Source organism: Procambarus clarkii, chromosome 51 (genome assembly GCF_040958095.1).
Source record: "Procambarus clarkii isolate CNS0578487 chromosome 51, FALCON_Pclarkii_2.0, whole genome shotgun sequence".
Classification (NCBI taxonomy): Eukaryota; Metazoa; Arthropoda; class Malacostraca; order Decapoda; family Cambaridae; genus Procambarus; species Procambarus clarkii.
The window spans coordinates 6,285,294-6,305,802 of NC_091200.1; the positions used below are offsets into that span (position 1 = coordinate 6,285,294).

General features: G+C 46.5%; 1 protein-coding gene across 1 annotated transcript in view; it reads left to right on the forward strand.

The window, feature by feature from the left end:
* Window positions 1-15,125: 15,125 nt before the first annotated feature.
* LOC138351957 (probable antibacterial peptide polyprotein) overlaps window positions 15,126-20,509 on the forward strand; it is a 14,347-nt gene continuing 8,963 nt past the window's right edge. Inside the window, exon 1 of the mRNA XM_069304125.1 lies at window positions 15,126-15,362. Coding sequence (XP_069160226.1) covers window positions 15,126-15,362 — 237 coding nt within the window. The remainder of the gene's footprint in view (window positions 15,363-20,509) is intronic.

Sequence of the window (20,509 nt, forward strand, 5' to 3'; positions counted from 1 at the left end):
AATAATAATAATAATAATAATAATAATAAAAAGGGTGCTAGGAAAAACAAATACATATTTTGAGTCAACTGACAAGTTTTTTTTTCTGAATGCTCTTTATTTCCTCCTAGGAGGCACAATTGCACCAAAGGTGGCACACTCACTCACTCACACTCACACACTCTCAGAGAGTGAGAGAGAGAGAGAGAGAGAGAGAGAGAGGGAGAGAGAGAGAGAGAGAGAGAGAGAGAGAGAGAGAGAGAGAGAGAGGGGGGGGGGTAGGGAGAGAGAAGAGAGTACAGGAGGTTGAGAGGGTAATGGGCAGTATAACATAAGAGCGGCCGTAACACTGGACAACCTAACAAGATGGGCCTCGTACACCCTGATTAATTGTCTCGCCACACCACCACTCTTTCTATTGGCTCTGTGCTGGCCCTGCACCACTACTCTGACCTCCCCCAGCCCTGCACCACTACTCTGGCCTCCCCCAGCCCTGCACCACTACTCTGGCCTCCCCCCAGCCCTGCACCACTACTCTGGCCTCCCCCAGCCCTGCACCACTACTCTGGCCTCCCCCAGCCCTGCACCACTACTCTGACCTCCCCCAGCCCTGCACCACTACTCTGGCCTCCCCCAGCCCTGCACCACTACTCTGGCCTCCCCCACTCCTTCACCACTACTCTGGCCTCCCCCAGCCCTGCACCACTACTCTGGCCTCCCCCACTCCTTCACCACTACTCTGGCCTCCCCCAGCCCTGCACCACTACTCTGGCCTCCCCCACTCCTTCACCACTACTCTGGCCTCCCCCAGCCCTGCACCACTACTCTGGCCTTCCCCAGCACTGCACCTCTACTCTGGCCTTCCCCAGCACTGCACCTCTACTCTGCTCTTCCCCAACCATCCCTCCACAACATTATGCATTCTGCAGATTTTCCTGCCCCGGAGTACGGTTTGCCTTCGTGTACCGACATGCAGTATTGAATCCCCCTTTCTGCGTCGCACCTCATTCATAGTCTGGAGCATACAGGAGCGTTGTCCTGGGCACATATAGATAATGCAGGCCTGGCCATGGTGGAGGGTTTTGGGGAGTTCATCTACTTCGGAAGCTCGACTTGGGGCCCAGGCTTGACTTGTGAAATTTTGGTGCAACAGGCTGTTGCTTGAAGCGGCCGGCAGGTCCTCATATCCGCTACAACCCGGCTGCTCCGACACTTCTTCTGGGAAACTGTCTAATTCGTTCTTGAAAAAGTCCACTTTTGTTCCGGCAATATTTCTTATGTATGGTAAGAAGGGTTGGATGGAGTGGGACAACAGTGAGACATGGGAGGTGCTCTTGATCAGAGCACTTCTTATCAAGAGCTCTCTCTCACTCTCCAACTCTCTCTCTCTCTCTCTTTACATGTTTACATGTATAAGATTACTCTCCAACATGTATACATAGGTCGTTGTAATCCTCTACCTTGTGTAGCTTCCAAGGTTCAACAGCCCCTGGCCCAGTCTCCGACCAGGCCTCCCGGTTGGTCGTTTGGTTAACCAGGCTGTTGGACGCGGCTGCTCGCAGCCTGACGCATGAATCACAACCTGGTTGATCAGGTATTCTTTGGAGGTGTTTGTTGAGTTCTCTCTTGAACACCGTGAGAGATAATGCTCCTTAAGTGTAGCAGTAAAGTGTTGAAAAGTCTCGGGCCCTTGATGTTGATAGTTCTTCCCTAGCGTACCTATTGCACCTCTGCTCTTCAACGGGGGTATTCTGCACATCCTGCCATGCCCTCTGGTCTCATGTGGTGTTATTTGTGTGTTCAGATCTGGAACCAGTCCGTCTAATATCTTCCACGTGTAGATTATTATGTATCTCTCCCGCCTGCGCTCTAGAGAATACAGATTTAGAACTTTTAGTCGGCCCCAATAATTAAGATGACTTATAAGAGCGGATTCTAGTGGTAAAGGATCTTTGCACGCTCTCTAGGTCAGCAATTTATCCGGCTCTGAATGGTGCTGTTAGAGTGCAACAATATTCCACCCTAGAGAACACTAGTGTCTTAGAAAGTATCATCATTGGTATAGCGTCCTTTGTTTGGAAGGTCCTCGTTATCCAACCTGTCCTTTTTCTTGCAGTCATGACAGGTACTTTATGGTGTTCTGTAAAGGTAAGGTCTTCTGACATGATTACTCCTAGAGCCTTTACATTGCTTTTTCGTTCTATAGTGTGATTTGATTCCGTTTTTTTTTAAACGGAATCTGTTTTTAAATTTAATTTTTTCCATAGCGCAGGAGCTGAAATTTATTTTCATTAAACATCATGTTATTATCTGAGGCCCAATGAAAGACCTGATTTACATCCGATTGGATGTTTGCCGAGTCCTCTGTATTGTCTACTTGCATGCAAATTCTAGTGTCATCTGCAAATGACGATACAGTGCTGTAGTTTGTATCCGTGTCTAAACCCGTGTCCGTGTCTTGCCTAAACCAAGCAAGATACCTGGATTTAGTAATGTTTGGTCTTAGGGCTGCTGGCACAAATAGACCAGTAAATCAGAGCGTAAAGAAAAATAAATTCTTAAGGTTTTTGGTTGACAGAGGAAGTCTCCTCGAAAGTAAATTTTATATTAACTCTAGTTTTGCAGTGCCGTAGCTGCCAGGAAGCAGGGAGGAACGCCAGGTACCAGGTACCAGCCGGTGGCTCGCCAGGGGAGAGGACTACACACGCAGTGTTTCAAAAGTACAGAGAACTTTTGAAACGCTGAAACAGTACATAAAGAGAACGCAGCCCGAGCCGGGCCCGAGGCAATAGAGAATAATCATTTAAGTAGATAGTGGCTTAGCACCAAGGAATAAAACTAAATAAATGACATGTGGTATCTTACCTAGGGTGAAAGCTTGAAGAAAAGCCGCATTCGGGTACCATGCATTAGGTAATGCTTTTGCAGTAATAATATTGGTGGGGTTCATATATGAGCGTGGGGCGGGCCGGGCAGCGCCAGTATTAACCAGGCCAGCAGAGGGTACACACGCCACCCCCGCGCCCCACACTTCCCTGGGAGGAAAACATGCTCCGCGGGAAGTATGGCTGAACTCCCCACTCACCTCGACGTTGTTGCAAACACGGGCTTGACCTGCTTACTCATATTCTCATATTCTAGACAATAAGAATACAGAAAACTGCAGAAGGCCAGTTGGCCCATATGAGGCAGCTTCTATTTCTATCCACTCAAACGTATCCATATACACGTCTAACGTACGCTTGAAACACTAACGATCCCACATCTATTATGTTACTCGGAAATTTGTTCCATAAATCAACATGAAGCGGCCCGAAGGCCCATATACCCACCACAGCCCGGTTGGTCCGGCACTCCTTGGAGGAAACAATCTAGTTTTCTCTTGAAGATGTCCACTGTTGTTCCGGCAATATTTCTTATGCTCGCTGGGAGGATGTTGAACAACCGTGGACCTCTGATGTTTATACAGTGTTCTCTGATTGTGCCTATGGCACCCCTGCTCTTCACTGGTTCTATTCTGCATTTTCTTTCATACCGTTCACTTCAGTATGTTATGTTATCTCTGGTTATATCTGGTATGTATGTAATGTATGTATGTATGTATGTATGTATGTATGTATGTATGTATGTATGTATGTATGTATGTATGTTTTCTCCAATAGACTACTGGACCAAACTCTCACAGGTCAAGCTTGGCCTCGGGCCGGGCTTGTGGAGTAGAAGAATTCCCAGAACCCCATCAAGCATGTACAACATAAAAGCCTTGTTAAGTGTAGACAAGCCAGGTCTTTCGTGCACTTGTTCGGATGAATGAAGGAAGCTCCGGGCCTTGTTGCTCTGTCTTGCATATTGGTATCTAATTATTCGTAACAGCTTAGTTACGAAACTTTCATAGTCACGTTGTTTTTGTTGTTTTAGATTCAGCTACTGGGAACTAAATTTCCATGAACCACGGGCTATAATGAGGCTGTAATTTCATTGTTTCAAAAGGATCATTATTTTTTTTTTTTTTTTTTTTTTTTTTTTTTTGAGATATATACAAGAGTTGTTACATTCTTGTACAGCCACTAGTACGCGTAGCGTTTCGGGCAAGTCCTTAATCCTATGGTCCCTGGAATACGATCCCCTGCCGCGAAGAATCGTTTTTTCATCCAAGTACACATTTTACTGTTGCGTTAAACAGAGGCTACAGTTATGGAATTGCGCCCAATAAATCCTCCCCGGCCAGGATACGAACCCATGACATAGCGCTCGCGGAACGCCAGGCGAGTGTCTTACCACTACACCACGGAGACTGATTATATATATAATCATGCAGGCAAGTGAACTATGACAGCCGTTCAGCAATGTCCTCAAATGTATCCCAGACGCCTTCCTCCTGTTACGAAAGAAAAGCACTTTAAACAATATTATCTGAATGCGCTCAAACTTTTCTAGAAAGTGTTCCATTTACGTCCCGTGTTTGAAACGTCTCTCTCCAAATGCCTCGTCCACGTTCTCCAAATATATGTAACAGAACACCTAGCCTAACTTAAATAGGCCTAAATATTACTATGTATTATATTAATTTATATATGTGAAAATATTGAGTTTCAATACACAATACGTTAAAATTTGTGAATACTGTGAATGAATTTGTGAATGAATAATTTGTTTGGGTCGGCCGCCACTTGGCAACCCGTTCTCGCACTTAATTATAGTCAATATTTGGGATATGAATAAGTGCATATGTGACATACTAATTTATTGTGAATATTTGAGTTTACCTTGAAATGCTGTTGAGAAAACATCGACCTAACCTAACCTTCTTAGTATGTTAAGATATTACAATTAGTACTGAACCTATACCTATATTGATATTACAGTTTTATAAAAATAATAAAACAAAACTAAAATATTTAAATAAATTGTAAATTAACTCAGGATATTGTCAAATTTTGTATAAAATCTCTATTGTTTAATAAAACTGAGAGGAAGAGTTAGTGCCTTGGAAAAAAATATGGCTTGGAATATGTCACATATATACTTATTTATAAGCGAAATAGTGACTATAAGCAATAAGTCCTATATGTGCTGTCTTGTGCGAGAGCGGGTTACAACTGGACGATCATAGCCTGAGGGCCCATTGTAACCAGCCTGAGGCCCCGTTGTGACCAGCTTGAGGCCCCGTTGTGACCAGCCTGAGGCCCCGTTGTGACCAGCCTGAGGCCCCGTTGTGACCAGCCTGAGGCCCCGTTGTGACCAGCCTGAGGCCCCGTTGTGACCAGCCTGAGGCCCCGTTGTGACCAGCCTGAGGCCCCGTTGTGACCAGCCTGAGGCCCCGTTGTGACCAGCCTGAGGCCCCGTTGTGACCAGCCTGAGGCCCCATTGTGATCAGCCTGAGGGGCCGAAACTGACAACAATGATTAAACTTTCGTCTATTCCAATATAAAAAAACAACAGCTTCAAAGCTTCTCACATTTGGGGAAAACATTGTATTCATAACACCCGACTGAAGGTCTCGTTGGAGCGGTAAATCTCTGAGGGCGAGATGCAGCTTGGAAAACAACTTGTTTGTGCGATGAAGATATTAAAAGAGAGCAAGAGTATTTTTTTTATTATTAGTGGAGCCCTTGAACTGGTCGGTAGAGCGCCGACTAGCTTCTTGTTGGTCGGGTGTTCGATCCCTGATGGTTCAAGTGCCTTGGGGACTGTTGTCATCTCGTACTAATATCCCAGCTCTCATGGTGTCCATATATCCCAGCTTGAAGAGTGTTTTGTCTCGCTGACTCATTCGAAACTGGTTTGGAATATGTTTTTTAAGGTTAGGATTCATATGGCAACTCCTGGAGGTAATCTTTCACTATTCAAAGTTCACCTGTGGTTGAGTACTCTATAACCCACTGTTCTATATGTAGAACAGATCTCTATTCTTTGTGTTGAACAGACGAGACTGTATCTTTGCCAGTTAACGTGGTAAAAATACTTGAATCATCATCTTAGTAACTCACTAAATGTTGCCTAATAGGCTTCAACCGTCTCCAAGGAGGGCACAAGACAATGTGCTCCGGTACTCATGTGTCGCCTCACAACACGCATCTAAATTACAAGATTTTTGTTTGGATTTTTTGAATGTTTCATCATATATTTAGTGAAAGTGATTTTCTAGCGGTTTTCTAAGGGGGAAAACACGTGATTTTGTCCGTGTAAATAATATATATATTGTGTTGGAGGTGGAGGGAAACCATGCGTCCCATCCTCCGGTAAATATACGATATATGCTGGTTAGTGTTGTATAAATAAATGGCCACTTCTGCCTCACAGAATAAAGAGACAAATCAAAGTGTGGCAGCGGCACTACTGTAGTTACGGTGAGGCCGGTAACTGAGCGGAGCTGTCACCGTAGCTTGTGTCACCGTAGCTTGTGTCACCGTACCTTGTCACCATACCTTGTGGTGACCTTCCTAAGGTCAACGTTCCCGCCGCTCCTTGATCTTGACACCAAGACTTTCCCACTCCGTCTACACATAAGAGACCACCACCACCACCACCAACCAGGAGGCCTGGTCACGACCAGACCGCGGGGACGTTGATCCTCGGAATCATCGAACGGTAACCGCATGATAGGGCCCGCTCCCATGAACAAATCCACAAGGGCCGTGACGAGGATTCGAACCTGCCCGCTTCCATGCTCTGGGTTAGGCCTTTTCCTTGTAATCCCCCTTGGAAATGTCTCCCTCGATTGATGAAGATTAAGCCACCCAAAAGGTGGCACGGGCATGAATAGCCCGTAAGTGGTGGCCCTTTTGAGCCATTACCAGTATCAAAAGCTGATACTGGAGAACTGTGGAGGTGCGAATGCACCCTGCATGACGGGAGATGTCTCCTTTGTGAATGTGTTAAGATGAAGATGAAGCCACCCAAAAGGTAGCACGGGCATGAATAGCTCGTAAGTGGTGGCCCTTTTGAGCCATTACCAGTATCAATAGAAGATACTGGAGATCTGTGGAGGTGCGACTGCACCCTGCGTGACGGGAGATGTCTCCCTCTTGTGTCCGGCAGTTTTATAATGGCCGCCAGGGAGAGGTGAGGGCAGGTACTGTAAGAGGTGAAGTCTGACACGGCAGTACACGGTACAGAACCTTTGTATTCGTCAAGAGTTGTCTTTGTCCGTCTCGCATTGACATTGTCTCGCTGTTGACACCTTCAGTTCTTCCCACTTAACCGTCTCAGATATTGACATTACTTTCAAAAGGATTTATTCTTAAAAATCCTGCCTAACATTCCCTAGTAGTCCCCGAACGGCCCGTGCCCCTGACTACAGCGTGTGGAGCCCCCAACACGCCCCGTGCCCCTGACTACAGAGGGTGGAGCCCCCAACACGCCTCGTGCCCCTGACTACAGCGGGTGGAGCCCCCAACACGCCCCGTGCCCCTGACTACAGCGGGTGGAGCCCCCAACACGCCCCGTACCCCTGACTACAGCGGGTGGAGCCCCCAACACGCCCCGTACCCCTGACTACAGCGGGTGGAGCCCCCAACACGCCCCGGGCCCCTGACTACAGCGGCCGGAGCCCCCAACAATGACATCATTTCGCTGGCCGCGTGTAAATGGTTATTATTGAGCAGGAACACTTGGCATGGCGCGCGTGAGTGTGTAGTAATTATGACGACACCCTCCAAGTTTCTGGCTTTACGAGTGTCGCGCTGACGGTACACCTGTGCTCCGGTGTACCGGTGACTGGAGGAGGGTGACGGTACACCTGTGCTCCGGTGTACCTGTGACTGGAGGAGGGTGACGGTACACCTGTGCTCCGGTGTACCTGTGACTGGAGGAGGGTGACGGTACACCTGTGCTCCGGTGTACCAGTGACTGGAGAAGGGTGACGGTACACCTGTGCTCCGGTGTACCGGTGACTGGAGGAGGGTGACGGTACACCTGTGCTCCGGTGTACCGGTGACTGGAGAAGGGTGACGGTACACCTGTGCTCCGGTGTACCGGTGACTGGAGAAGGGTGACGGTACACCTGTGCTCCGGTGTACCGGTGACTGGAGAAGGGTGACGGTACACCTGTGCTCCGGTGTACCGGTGACTGGAGGAGGGTGACGGTACACCTGTGCTCTGGTGTACCGGTGACTGGAGAAGGGTGACGGTACACCTGTGCTCCAGTGTACCGGTGACTGGAGGAGGGTGACGGTACACCTGTGCTCCGGTGTACCGGTGACTGGAGGAGGGTGACGGTACACCTGTGCTCCGGTGTACCTGTGACTGGAGGAGGGTGACGGTACACCTGTGCTCCGGTGTACCGGTGACTGGAGGAGGGTGACGGTACACCTGTGCTCCGGTGTACCGGTGACTGGAGGAGGGTGACGGTACACCTGTGCTCCGGTGTACCGGTGACTGGAGGAGGGTGACGGTACACCTGTGCTCCGGTGTACCGGTGACTGGAGGAGGGTGACGGTGTAACACCACTCTATATGTACCACCCCTATAATGGAACACCACTATAATGGATACTAAACTAATAATGTAAACTACTTTTCCTGAGTAACACTTCCCCATCGGTTGCACTTGGTAACACTTATGAGCTGACATATGATGGTTACACCGGAACTAAAAAGGTACACTGCCAACAAGGAAATGCTAACACAGGATTAAATACGCTGCCACCATCTGCCTTTAACCATTGAGACTATATCAAGCAACGAGGCAAGAAACATTGCTTGACTTGGAGAGTACTTTCTATGACTGTCATTAATTATGGGACGGTTGTCAGCCACTATATCCAAGAGGCTAAGAGGATTCAACAATTGACACAGACGGGAAATTTAACATGAGTTTATTGAGACCAAAATTATGCTAATCACCACTTTTAAATCCTACTCTAACACTGGCAAAAAGTTAAGAAATTTGGACATGGAACAAAACCTCAGAGATCACACACATTACCTTAAGACCTCTGTCTCTCCCTGGCTGAGATGTTCTTCACAGCCCTCTCTGGGTCCCGGTGTCCGGCACTCTGTCCTTACTAAGTCCCTACAGGACCTCTATATACAACCCCTACAGGGGGGAGGGGGGAGATCTGCTGTTGCTACCTACCCCAAGAATGTAAGAGATCGGCCACACGTGTACAAACACTCAAGAAATATTTCAATAAGCTTGTTTGACATTCACCATACACTCTTCAAGAGAGGAGTTATTAATTACGTGTGTGACTGACCTCTGACCTGGCCAAAAGGGGGAGATCCATGGATGTTTACACATAAGAATCTGGAGTCTAATTCCCTTGCAATGTTTGACAAGAGTATCATGAAATATTACACACTTGAACTATGCTGACTAAGACTAACCCAGGAATTTTTAATCAACATACAAGATAATCCGGAGGTCATCTGGGCTGACCTCTTGGAGAAGGCTTCCCTGAGTGTGAACTCTAAGGGGGGGGGGGGAGTCATGGGTGTTACAACGGTACACCTGTGCTCCGGTGTTCCGGTGACTGGAGGAGGGTGACGGTACACTGATGTTCCGACGGTACAAGTATTCTGTTCAACAACAAGACTGTTCAACACTCTTCCGCTACACATAAGGGGCATAACCGGCCGACCCCTCACAGTGTTTTAAGAGAGAACTGGATAAGCACCTCCAAAGGATACCTGATCAACCAGGCTGTGACTCATACGTCAGGCTGCGAGCAGCCGCATCCAACATCCTGGTTGACCAGTCCAGCAACCAGAACCCCTGGTCGACGACCGGGCCGCGGGGGACGTTGACCCCCGAAATAATCGCAAGGTATGCGCCAATATACCTGGGACTGAAGGGGTAGTCACGGTACAATTATGCTCATATATTGGAAATATATTGCGTAAGGTTCTCCAGCGAGGTCAACAATAATTATTAAACGACCCTTAACCCCGCTGCTGTTAGGTCTTCACCTCTAATATCAACGTATAGTTAACAAAATTCGAACCATTAGAATAAAGAAACTGGGAGGGCTTCGGCCTTCGGGCACAACCGGTATTTTCAAAATGTTTTCGCGTGAAGGCTTTTAGAGACGCGTTTTAATTAAAGTTTCTGGATATATGACGAGAAAATTAAATTTCCCTCGTGCAAAAGGCGTGAGTTGGTGGTGGTTGTGAGGGGAACACTGTAGCTGAGTGAGGGTCACTGACAACACTGTAGCTGAGTGAGGGTGCTGTGAGGGTCACTAACAACACTGTAGCTTTGTGAGGGTGCTGTGAGTGTTGCTGTGGGGGGTCACTGACAACACTGTAGCTGAGTGAGGGTGCTGTCAGTGTTGCTGTGGAGGTCACTGACAACACTGTAGCTGAGTGAGGGTGCTGTGAGGGTCACTGACAACACTGTAGCTGAGTGAGGGTGCTGTCAGTGTTGCTGTGGAGGTCACTGACGACACTGTAGCTGAGTGAGGGTGCTGTGGGGGTCACTGACAACACTGTAGCTGAGTGAGGGTGCTGTCAGTGTTGCTGTGGAGGTCACTGACAACACTGACCTCTTACCTCGCAGCTTGGTAGTCGTCACCAGTAAGGTCTTGTGTCGTTCCTGTTTACCTGTGAAAAGATTTACCAAGCACTTCCGTGTTCACTGACGAAACCTCTACATCTTTCCTCAATCTTGCGGTTTTGTTTACGTTTATTAAACAGTTTTTCAACCCCAAAGCACTACGAGGTTGTTCATAATAATAATAACCTTGGTTGTGAAGTTCCAAGCTCGTAAACCTTTAATGAATATAAACACAGCCGCCAAGATTGTTGAAAGATGTACAGGTTTCGTAAGTGGGTGCGTTGACGAGTCCCGGCCCTTGGCTACTCATACAGTAACTTAAATGTCTGACTAAATCATGTCTCTTGTAGTTGGTCTCGTCTCTAGTGTCTGAACACTCCAGTCAAATATGTTTATTGAGACAAGAAAGAAATACATCTCAAAGGGGTAGAGTAGCTATTTCTACCCCCGGTAGAAATAGCCTAAGTCGGTTAGGGAGCCGGTCGGCCGAGCGGACAGCACGGTGGACTTGTGATCCTGTGGTCCCGGGTTCGATCCCGGTCGCCGGCGAGAAACAATGGGCAGTGTTTCTTTCACCTTATGCCCATGTTACCTAGCAGTAAAATAGGTACCTGGGTGTTAGTCAGCTGTCACGGGCTGCTTCCTGGGGGTGGAGGCCTGGTCGAGGACCGGGTCGCGGGGACACTAAAAAGCCCCGAAATCATCTCAAGACAACCTCCCTTCACTCCAGTCTGGTAACTTGTGCTGGTAGCTCAGGTAGGTATGGTATGTGTGCTCGCCTAACTGAACCTGTTGGGAGTGAACTCCAGCTCTCGGGCACCGCCTCATGGCTATATGTGCCAGGTGGGGTTCTAGTGCTGTCGTACTTGCTCTTGAAGGTGTGAGTGGTAAGTCACTTTCGCCACCTCTGGTTCAAGGTCGTTCTACTTGTTTATACCACTCTGGCTAAATTATCATTGTCTCTCGCTTGGACTAAATTATCATTATGTTGTTTCTCGCTTGGATAGACTCTCTCGATCCACTTTGTCTGTTTTGCTCGGTATCTTGTACGTTGTGATCAGTATCTCATTATTATACATTCATCTCTCGTATCTCAAGATACTTTGCTCATAGAATATATTTTATATTTTTATTTCTTCAGATTTATGTGTAGATTCCATGTGTGTGTGTGTGGGTGGGTGTGTGTGTGGGTGGGTGTGTGTGTGGGTGGGTGTGTGTGTGGGTGGGTGTGTGTGTGGGTGTGTGCGTGTGTGTGTGTGTGTGTGTGTTAATTTCCATTTGTATGCGTGCGTCTAGTGTTTCCTGACTAATGTAAGTCAGTGTCACTCGGTCTTGGGTGTCGGGTGTGTGATCCTTCCCCAACTTGTTTGTCTGTTGCCCACGACTCTCTCTCACTCTCTCTCTCACCTCCACCAGTCCCTCCTCCTCCTCTCTCTCTCTCACCTCCACCAGTCCCTCCTCCTCCTCTCTCTCTCGCTCTCTCGCTCTCACCTCCACCAGTCCCTCCTCCTCCTTTCTCTCTCTCTCTCTCTCTCTCTCTCTCTCTCTCTCGCTCGCTCTCTCGCTCTCTCGCTCTCTCGCTCTCTCGCTCTCACCTCCACCAGTCGTCCCCCCAACACAGCTCGGATACCTGAGTCTACGCCTCCTCCATCCCCACACCACCCCAGATCACCACCATCCGGGGCTTGATGTCCTTGTCCTCTATCGATGTTTGTTCCGCTTGTAATACTTGCGTTTTCAGATTGGAATTTTGTGTATATGTTTATAATCTTACTGTTTGTCATGGGCAGCTGTGGTAGGGAAATGAGAGGGAACAACCCGTCCTCCTCATAGCACGTCGCATTTTGACGTACACTTTACCTAAGGGCCAGAAACTGTCGGACTAGAAATTGGTAGCCGCTCGCAAAAATTAACATCCTGTCCCGTTTTCTGTTCGTGGGGTCCTCCGGTAGCTTAGGGTCAGGCCCTTTAGTACGACAGTTTTTTGACGTTGGGAGCGCACGGGAGAACATGTTGGAGGGAGATCACACTAGCAGGGGCGTGCTCAGCGAGCACTGCCCTCGTCTCAGGTGGTGGAGACATCAGTCTTCCGTAATGGGAGCGGAGCCACGGTCAACATACTCGCCGCCTCCAAGATTTACACGAATGGCTCAGGGTCGTCCTCAGATTTTTCATGCGATGAAGGATTTTTGGTTCGCAAGGCTTTGTAAGGCTTTGTGGTATGCGCGAGACCCATTGTGGGTTGGGGTTGAGGAAGGGTGTGGGGACCACTTTGGGGAGTGCTGGCTTAGCCACGTGTAAGATTGTAATTATTGCATCTCTCTCTCTGTCTCTCTATTTCCCCCTCTCTCTATTTCCCCCTCTCTCTATTTCCCCCTCTCTCTATATTCCCCCCCCCCCTCTATTCCCCCCTCTCTCTATTCCCCCCTCTCTCTATTCCCCCTCTCTCTATTCCCCCCCCTCTCTATTCCCCCCTCTCTCTATTCCCCCCTCTCTCTATTCCCCCCCTTTCTCTTCCCCCCTCTTTCTCTTCCCCCTCCCCCCGTGTAGTGGTAGCGGGGGGCGGTGCCCCAGGTGCAGGCGGGGGTCGAGTTACAGTGCGCTGTTTACCGGGCATATATGCCAAACCATTTCCCCCGCCTGAGAGCCCGAGCGCGCGCGCGGAATAATGGTGTATTTAAGGGGGTTTATATGGCCACCCAGGAACCCCCCCTCCCCCCCAGCCCCCGCGTATCCCCACCTCTAGTAGAGTCAAACTCATTATTTGGGACATTCACGGACACTCGTACGAAAGATTACATGGATAGTGAAATCTGGGTTCCAAATTATAATTTATATAGATGTGATAGAGAAAGTAGGTCAAATGGAGGAGTAGGTCTGTATATTAAAGAGGACCTGTTATGCACATAGCTACTAAACTCAACCAATGACGTGGTAGAGATACTTGGAATTACGGTAGAAAAAAATAACCTAATTATTATTCTAAAATATAAACCGCCAGATAAAACGGTGGAGGAAGTCACAGAGCAGAGGCACAAAATAGAGAACATCCTTGATAACCTAGCAAACCCAGCACCAGATATTATCTTCCTTGGAGACTTCAATCTACCAAGTCTAAGATGGAGAATAGCAATCACTAATATCATAGCAGGGAACGACCCGGGAAATAACCAACCACAGGTCAGAGAACTTTTGAGATTCTGTGACAGATTCTCGCTCAATCAACAGATCACAGAACTACCTAGGAACGACAACACACTAGACTTGTTATTCACAAACAATGATGAACTAATCAGGGACATTACAGTCTCAGATATTACATACTCAGACCATAAGCTCATTAAAGTGCAAACTAGCATAAATAACGGAAGTAGGTCCAAGAGACCCTACAAGCGAGAAGGGATATTCAATCAATTCAATTTCAACAATAAGAGGATCGACTGGTAAACAATAAATGTAGACCTTGCAAACATTCAATGGGAGACGGTCTTAAGCGACAAAACTCCCACATAGGGAATAGCTCAACTCTCCCTCTATTGTATTCTGAAGAATACTCCCTTATATTCTGAAGCATACAAGGTCTGCCAGAAGCACGTGCCTGTGAGGAGGGGCAGAAAGAGGACCACTCTAGAAAGAGAACGCAGACGACTGTACAGGAGAAGATAAAATAACAGAAATGCGATCATACGAGTCTGAAGAAATTAAATTGAAAACACATTTAGACTCCGCACAATCACAGAAGAAAAGTTATAAAAGAAATAAAGAAAAATCCAAAATATTTTTTCACATGCAAAATCAAAATAAAACAACACCGGTATTGTGTTGCAACACCACAACACCACAATACCACAACAAACAACACAATTGACTTGATAATGGTCGAGGACAGACCGAAACGTCGTCGTCGCTTCACCTTCTAGTGTGTGGTCTGGTCAACTGAAGGTACGTACACAGAGGACAATACAAAAAAATTAGTGAAATTCTAAGAAGCCAGTATGAGGCTGTGTTAGCACACCAATAAACAACATAAAAGTTGAAGATGCAAACAGCTTCTCTATGAATGACATCCAAGCTGCAGATAATATAATGCATATTAACACGAACTCTGAAGACTTTGAAAGAGAAATTGACATTATGCCCATGCACTCGGCCCCAGGTCCTGACTCATGGAATAAAAAATTCGTAAAGAAATGTAAAGTACCAGTAGTGCGAGCGCTCAGTGTAATATGGAGAAAGAGCCTGGATACAGGGAAGATACCAGCTGCACTTAAATCTGTAGATATAGTTCCTCTGCACAAGGGAGGTAGTAAAGCTTTGGCAAAAAAATGTAGACAAGTTGCACTAGCATTACATAGTAAAAGTTTTTAAAAGAGTGATTAGGAATCAAATTTCTAGTTTTATGGAAAATAATGAACTACACAACCCAGGACAACATGGATTTAGAGCGGGCAGATCCTGTCTGTCACAGTTACTCAACCACTATGACAAAATCATACAAGTCTTAGAAGAACAACAAAATGCAGATGTTGTACACAGAATTTGCAAAAACAATGGACAAATGTGACCATGGAGTGATAGCACACAAAATGAGGTCAATAGGAATAACGGGTAAAGTGGGACGTTGGATTTTCAACTTTCTGTCAAACAGAATGCAGAAAGTGACGGTCAATCAAATAAGATCAAGCCCAAGTGCAGTGAAAAGCTCTGTACCCCAGGGCACAGTCCTTGCACCGCTGCTGTGTCTCATTCTTATCTCGGATATAGACAAAAATACTAATCACAGCTTCGTGTCATCCTTTGGTGATGATACTGAAATCAGCATGAAAATTTTCTCTGTAGAAGACACTGAAAAATTGGAGGCATATATTAATAAGGTCTTCGATTGGGCAACTGAAAATAAAATGATATTTAACGATGTTGACCAGACCACACACTAGAAGTTGAAGGGACGACGACGTTTCGGTCCGTCCTGGACCATTCTCAAGTCGATTGTGGATATTTAACGATGAGAAGTTCCAGGTACTTAGGTATGGTGGAAACGAGGAAGTTAAACGAAACACAGGGTACAGGACACAGACACAATCATAGAAGAAAAACAGAATGTAAAAGATCTGGGAATTATGATGTCTGACGACCTGACATTTAGTGAATATAACCGAGCAAATATAGTGGCGGCCAGGAACATGATAGGACGGATTATGAGAACGTTCAAATCCAAAGACCCCACAGCAACACTAATACTATTTAAATCACTGGTGCTGTGTTTGAGTAATCACTGTCTTGAGTATCGCTCGGTTCTCGCTTCCCCCTTTCAGAGCAGGAGATGTCTCTGAATTAGAGGGAATACAGAGAACATATACGGTACGTATAGGAACGATAAAACATCTAAATTATTGGGACCGTCTCAAATCTCTCAAAATCTACTCTTTGGAAACGAGACGAGAGAGGTATCTAATAATATATACATGGAAGATACTTGAAGGCTAGGTCCCAAATTTGCACAGTAGAATAACAACATACTGGAACGAAATATACGGAAATAAATGCAGAATAGAACCAGTGAAGAGTAGAGGTGCCATAGACACAATCAGAGAGCACTGTCTTAACATCAGAGGTCAACAGCTATTTAACACCCTCCCAGCAAGCATTAGAAATATTCCTGGAACAAAGATGGATGTATTCAAGTGGCACTTAGATAAGTTCTTGCAAGAAGTGCCGGACCAACCAGGTTGTAGTGGATATGTGGGCCTGCGGGCTGCTCCAAGGAACAGCCTGTTGGACCAGGTTATCACAAGCTGAGCCTGGCCTCAGACCGGGCTCGGGGACTAGAAGAACTCCCAGAACCCACACCAGGCACGCTCCAGATATGTAGTGTAGATAGAGGAGTAGCAAGAGCAACGATAGCAGCAGCAGCAGCAAGAACTACAGCAGAAGTAGCAATACCAGCTAGAACTACAGCAACAGTAGCCGCTAGATTTACAGCAGCAACAGGAGCAGCTAGAGCCACAGCAGCTAGAGCTACAGCAGCAGTAGCGGCAACAAGAGCGGTTCATTAGCAGGTACACGACGGGAAATGTTGACCGTGCGCATTGCTGCTGCTCCAGTTCACCTTGAAACACAAGAGCTTCGTTTAGCCGCCCCGATGGAGATATTCAAGTGTTGTTGGTCAAACAAACGCGGCTCAAAATTGAGTTCATGAGGTGTACAGCAGCACGCGGGGAAAGTGAGTCAATGGCGGGCTGGTTGGCGATGCTGCCCATGTACCACCCAGCGCCTCCTGCTGCTAGTGTCATAGTTCCTCTGATGCCACCGGCTGTGTCTTAGAGGCGGCACCGGCCACAACCCCCACCTGAAAGGAACTGATCAAAATGACGTATCGTAACAGTGGCTGTTACAATGGCTGTATCGTAACAGTGGCTGGACTGTTTTCTAAGAGAAGTTCCGGATCAGCCGGGCTGTGGTGGGTATGTGGGCCGCTCCAAGCAACAGCCTGGTGGACCAAACTCTCACAAGTCAAGCCTGGCCTCGGGCCGGGCTTGGGGAGTAGAAGAACTCCCAGAACCCCATCAAGCAGGCTAAGACTTGGTATTGTTGTCCCCTGAACTTGACATTACCTTGAGTATACCTGCAATAGGCTCTGAAAGTTCTACACCCCAAGCCCGCCCTGTCGCCAAGCTTGTGATAATTTAATCTAGAAGGCTCTTGCTGGGAGCGGCCTGCGAGAGCCATTATAATCCGGTTGGTCCGACAATTCCTGCAGGAACATTTCTAATTATTTACTGAACACGTCCACTTTTGTTCCAGCAATATTCCTTAATTTGTTAATGTAAGCATTTTGTTCAGCACGTAGTTACATGTCAATTGGCGGGTGAAGGGTTGGGGTGAGGGAGGTTGTGGTCCGAGTCCCTTTAAGTTATGGGCAAGTCACTATGGCATTTTCCCGTCACGCGGGAAGGTTGGATGGAAGTGGTAACGTTTGGCGGAAGCAGCACTGGAACTGGTGGCAGGTGAGGCTATTAACTGACGCGTGGGGGAGTACCGGTCTAACCTGGTGGGTGTCCTACCCACCAGGCCATGGTGTTCTACCCACCAGGCCATGGTGTCCTACCCACCAGACCATGGTGTCTGGGGCACTTGATGGTGTTTGACCTACCCGGGGCACATGAAGAGGCAGTGGCTTCCTCGGGGTTTTCAACCTGTCCTCTGACTCAACACACCACAGTTATGACACTAGCTCATCTATAACGTGTCAAATTGTTCAAGGCGAGTAGAGTTGTCATAGTTCTGAAACGTTTAAGCTTTCCTTTGTTTCCTTTGTAAGAGAGTTGACTTAGTTCTGGGAGGAGTTCTGTTGCTTTGCGTTGTACTGTCACCGAAGCAGCGTCGTCCTCCTGAATGTGAGGTCTCCAGGAATGGGTTCTGTAGTATAGATTTTTCTTTTTTACTGTTAGTATACTTAGGTAGATGGTGGTTTACTCAGCTTCCCTATACTATATGAATGGTTGGATAGTTTGTGTCGAGAGCTAGGCATGTGTGCAGGCGCGCCACAGACAATAATCACTTTCTTCTTCTTCAAGTCTAAGGTTCGTTCGATTTGACGTAACGATTGGTTCGTTTTTTTAATCCTATCTCCTGCTTGTTGAGCAGATATCACTGCTATGTGGCTCACTGTATTAATTTTCTCGATATCAAATTACTGCATCAGATTTTATATACATTTTTGCATCGTGCAATATAGTTGGTACGTTAGTACAGTTAAACATAGAAGGGTGTTATATAGCTATTTATAAACATGAAACCAAACATGAGAGGGTATTTGACGAAATATCTAGTTACCAACAAAATAATGTCATTGGCTAACAATAAAACGCATTCTTTTCAAAATGTTGACTCCTCCCTGACTTGTTATCCGATGGACAATTGTATTTTAAGGGTGTTTAAACATCCCAGGACTAACGCACAGTAAAATAAATCTCCTGTATCTTAGTTGATGACATGTTCCATTTTCTATAAATCACTGGCAGGAGTAATTACCTAAGTGTAATTACCCAAGTGTAGTTACAGGATGAGAGCTACGCTCGTGGTGTCCCGTCTTCCCAGCACTCTGTCATATAGCGCTTTGAAACTACTGACGGTAGTTTCAAAGCGCTATATGACGTGTGCGTCATATACACACCTTCAAAGAGTGAAGGTGTGTGTGCGGGTGTGCGTGCGTGTGCGGGGTTCCAGTTGTACATCCACTGTGTGCGGATTGTAGGTTTGCTTAAGTAATTATTCATGTTAAGTCAGACTCTTGAGAGTTGTTTTGGACTTTGAGCGGAGTCTCTATGCTAGTTCACCAAACATATTGCACATGCATTAAGTGAGAGGACAGGCTGAGATCAGGGCACCACTTCTCTGTGAGGGTTTTCATTATATTAATTTTCACTCGTGTGCGGCTCCCTGGCTGATATTTTCCGTCGATTGTTTGTTCCTCTGGCTACATTTTCTTGCTTATTTTGGTTCTCTCATTCTGTTTTTATTTGTTTATTTTTGCTGTTATGTTATTTTTTCGTATTTTTTTAAATATATTTTGCGCTGTCTGTTCCTTAACGTTAAAATCATTTAATCCACTGATAATCTTCAAATCTAATGATCTAAGAAGAAAATGCAGAATAGAACCAATGAAGAGCAGAGGTGCCATAGGCACAATCAGAGAACACTGTATAAACATCAGAGGTCCGCGGTTGTTCAACATCCTCCCAGCGAGCATAAGAAATATTGCCGGAACAACCGTGGACATCTTCAAGAGAAAACTACATAGTTTTCTTCAAGGAGTGCCGGACTGAACGGGCTGTGGTGGATATGTGGGCCTGCGGGCCGCTCCAAGCAGCAGCCTGGTGGACCAAACTCTCACAAGTCAAGCCTGGCCTCGGGCCGGGCTTGGGGAGTAGAAGAACTCCCAGAAACCCATGAACAGTTATTCAATTATTCACAGTTATTCAATCTCTTGATCAATTAATATATGTATCAATTAATTAATCAATTAAGCTCTTCTTTGTTGATTAACATTTTAATGTTGTTTTCATATATTCGTAGCCTCACTGTCATTTTGAAACCAAGTTGATGACAGTTATGAACAAAATATTTCAGACCAAGCTAATGACGGCCGACTAGTCATCTCCGTTACAACGTAACCCGTGCCTAAAATAAAATACTAAATATTAGATATAAGGGCCAGTAAAATTATTGTAACGCAGCTGTGTTGTTGTTGTTGTTTTTAGATTTAGCTACTCAGTACGAAATGTCCATGTAGCACGGGCTATGGTGAGCCCGTAATTGAGTTCGGTTATGCGCGATAACCTTGTTACTGTTTCCCCCTGGCATGGTAGGGGGAAAGATCTGCTTCAAACATTATTTTTATATTGGCTGCTGCTGGGTGGGACCCGAGGCTCTTCTCTCCTCCCACCACACCTGGTGTGAAGCTTCTTGAGGTTGTCTTGAGATGATTTCGGGGCTTTTTAGTGTCCCCGCTTCCCGGTCCTCGACCAGGCCTCCACCCCCAGGAAGCAGCCCGTGACAGCTGACTAACATCCAGGTACCTATTTTACTGTTAGGTAACAGGGGCATAGGGGTGAAAGAAACTTTGCCCATTGTTTCTCGCCGGCGCCTGGGATCGAACCCAGGCCCACAGGATCACAAGTCCAGCGTGCTGTCCGCTCGGCCGACCGGCTCCCCCTTAGAGTTTTGGCCCGAAACGCTATGCGTACTAGTGGCTTTAGGTATTGTATGTACTATATCTTTAAATCTATCATTATGTGTGTAACTCAATGGATGTACCTTTATTTAAATAAAGAATCTATCTGAATGGTGACAGCTGCTTAGAGTCTGTGTTATGAGGATCTTATCCCGTATGGTTGGCTAAGGTATCCTTGTTCTGAACCCGACTTTTAAGGCACTGTCGGGTTTTATCCTGTAATGGTCCATTTCTTCTGTCTTTTTGTTAATTCCATCTCGTCCTCTCTCTCTTTTATTTTTAACACAGTTGAGTACA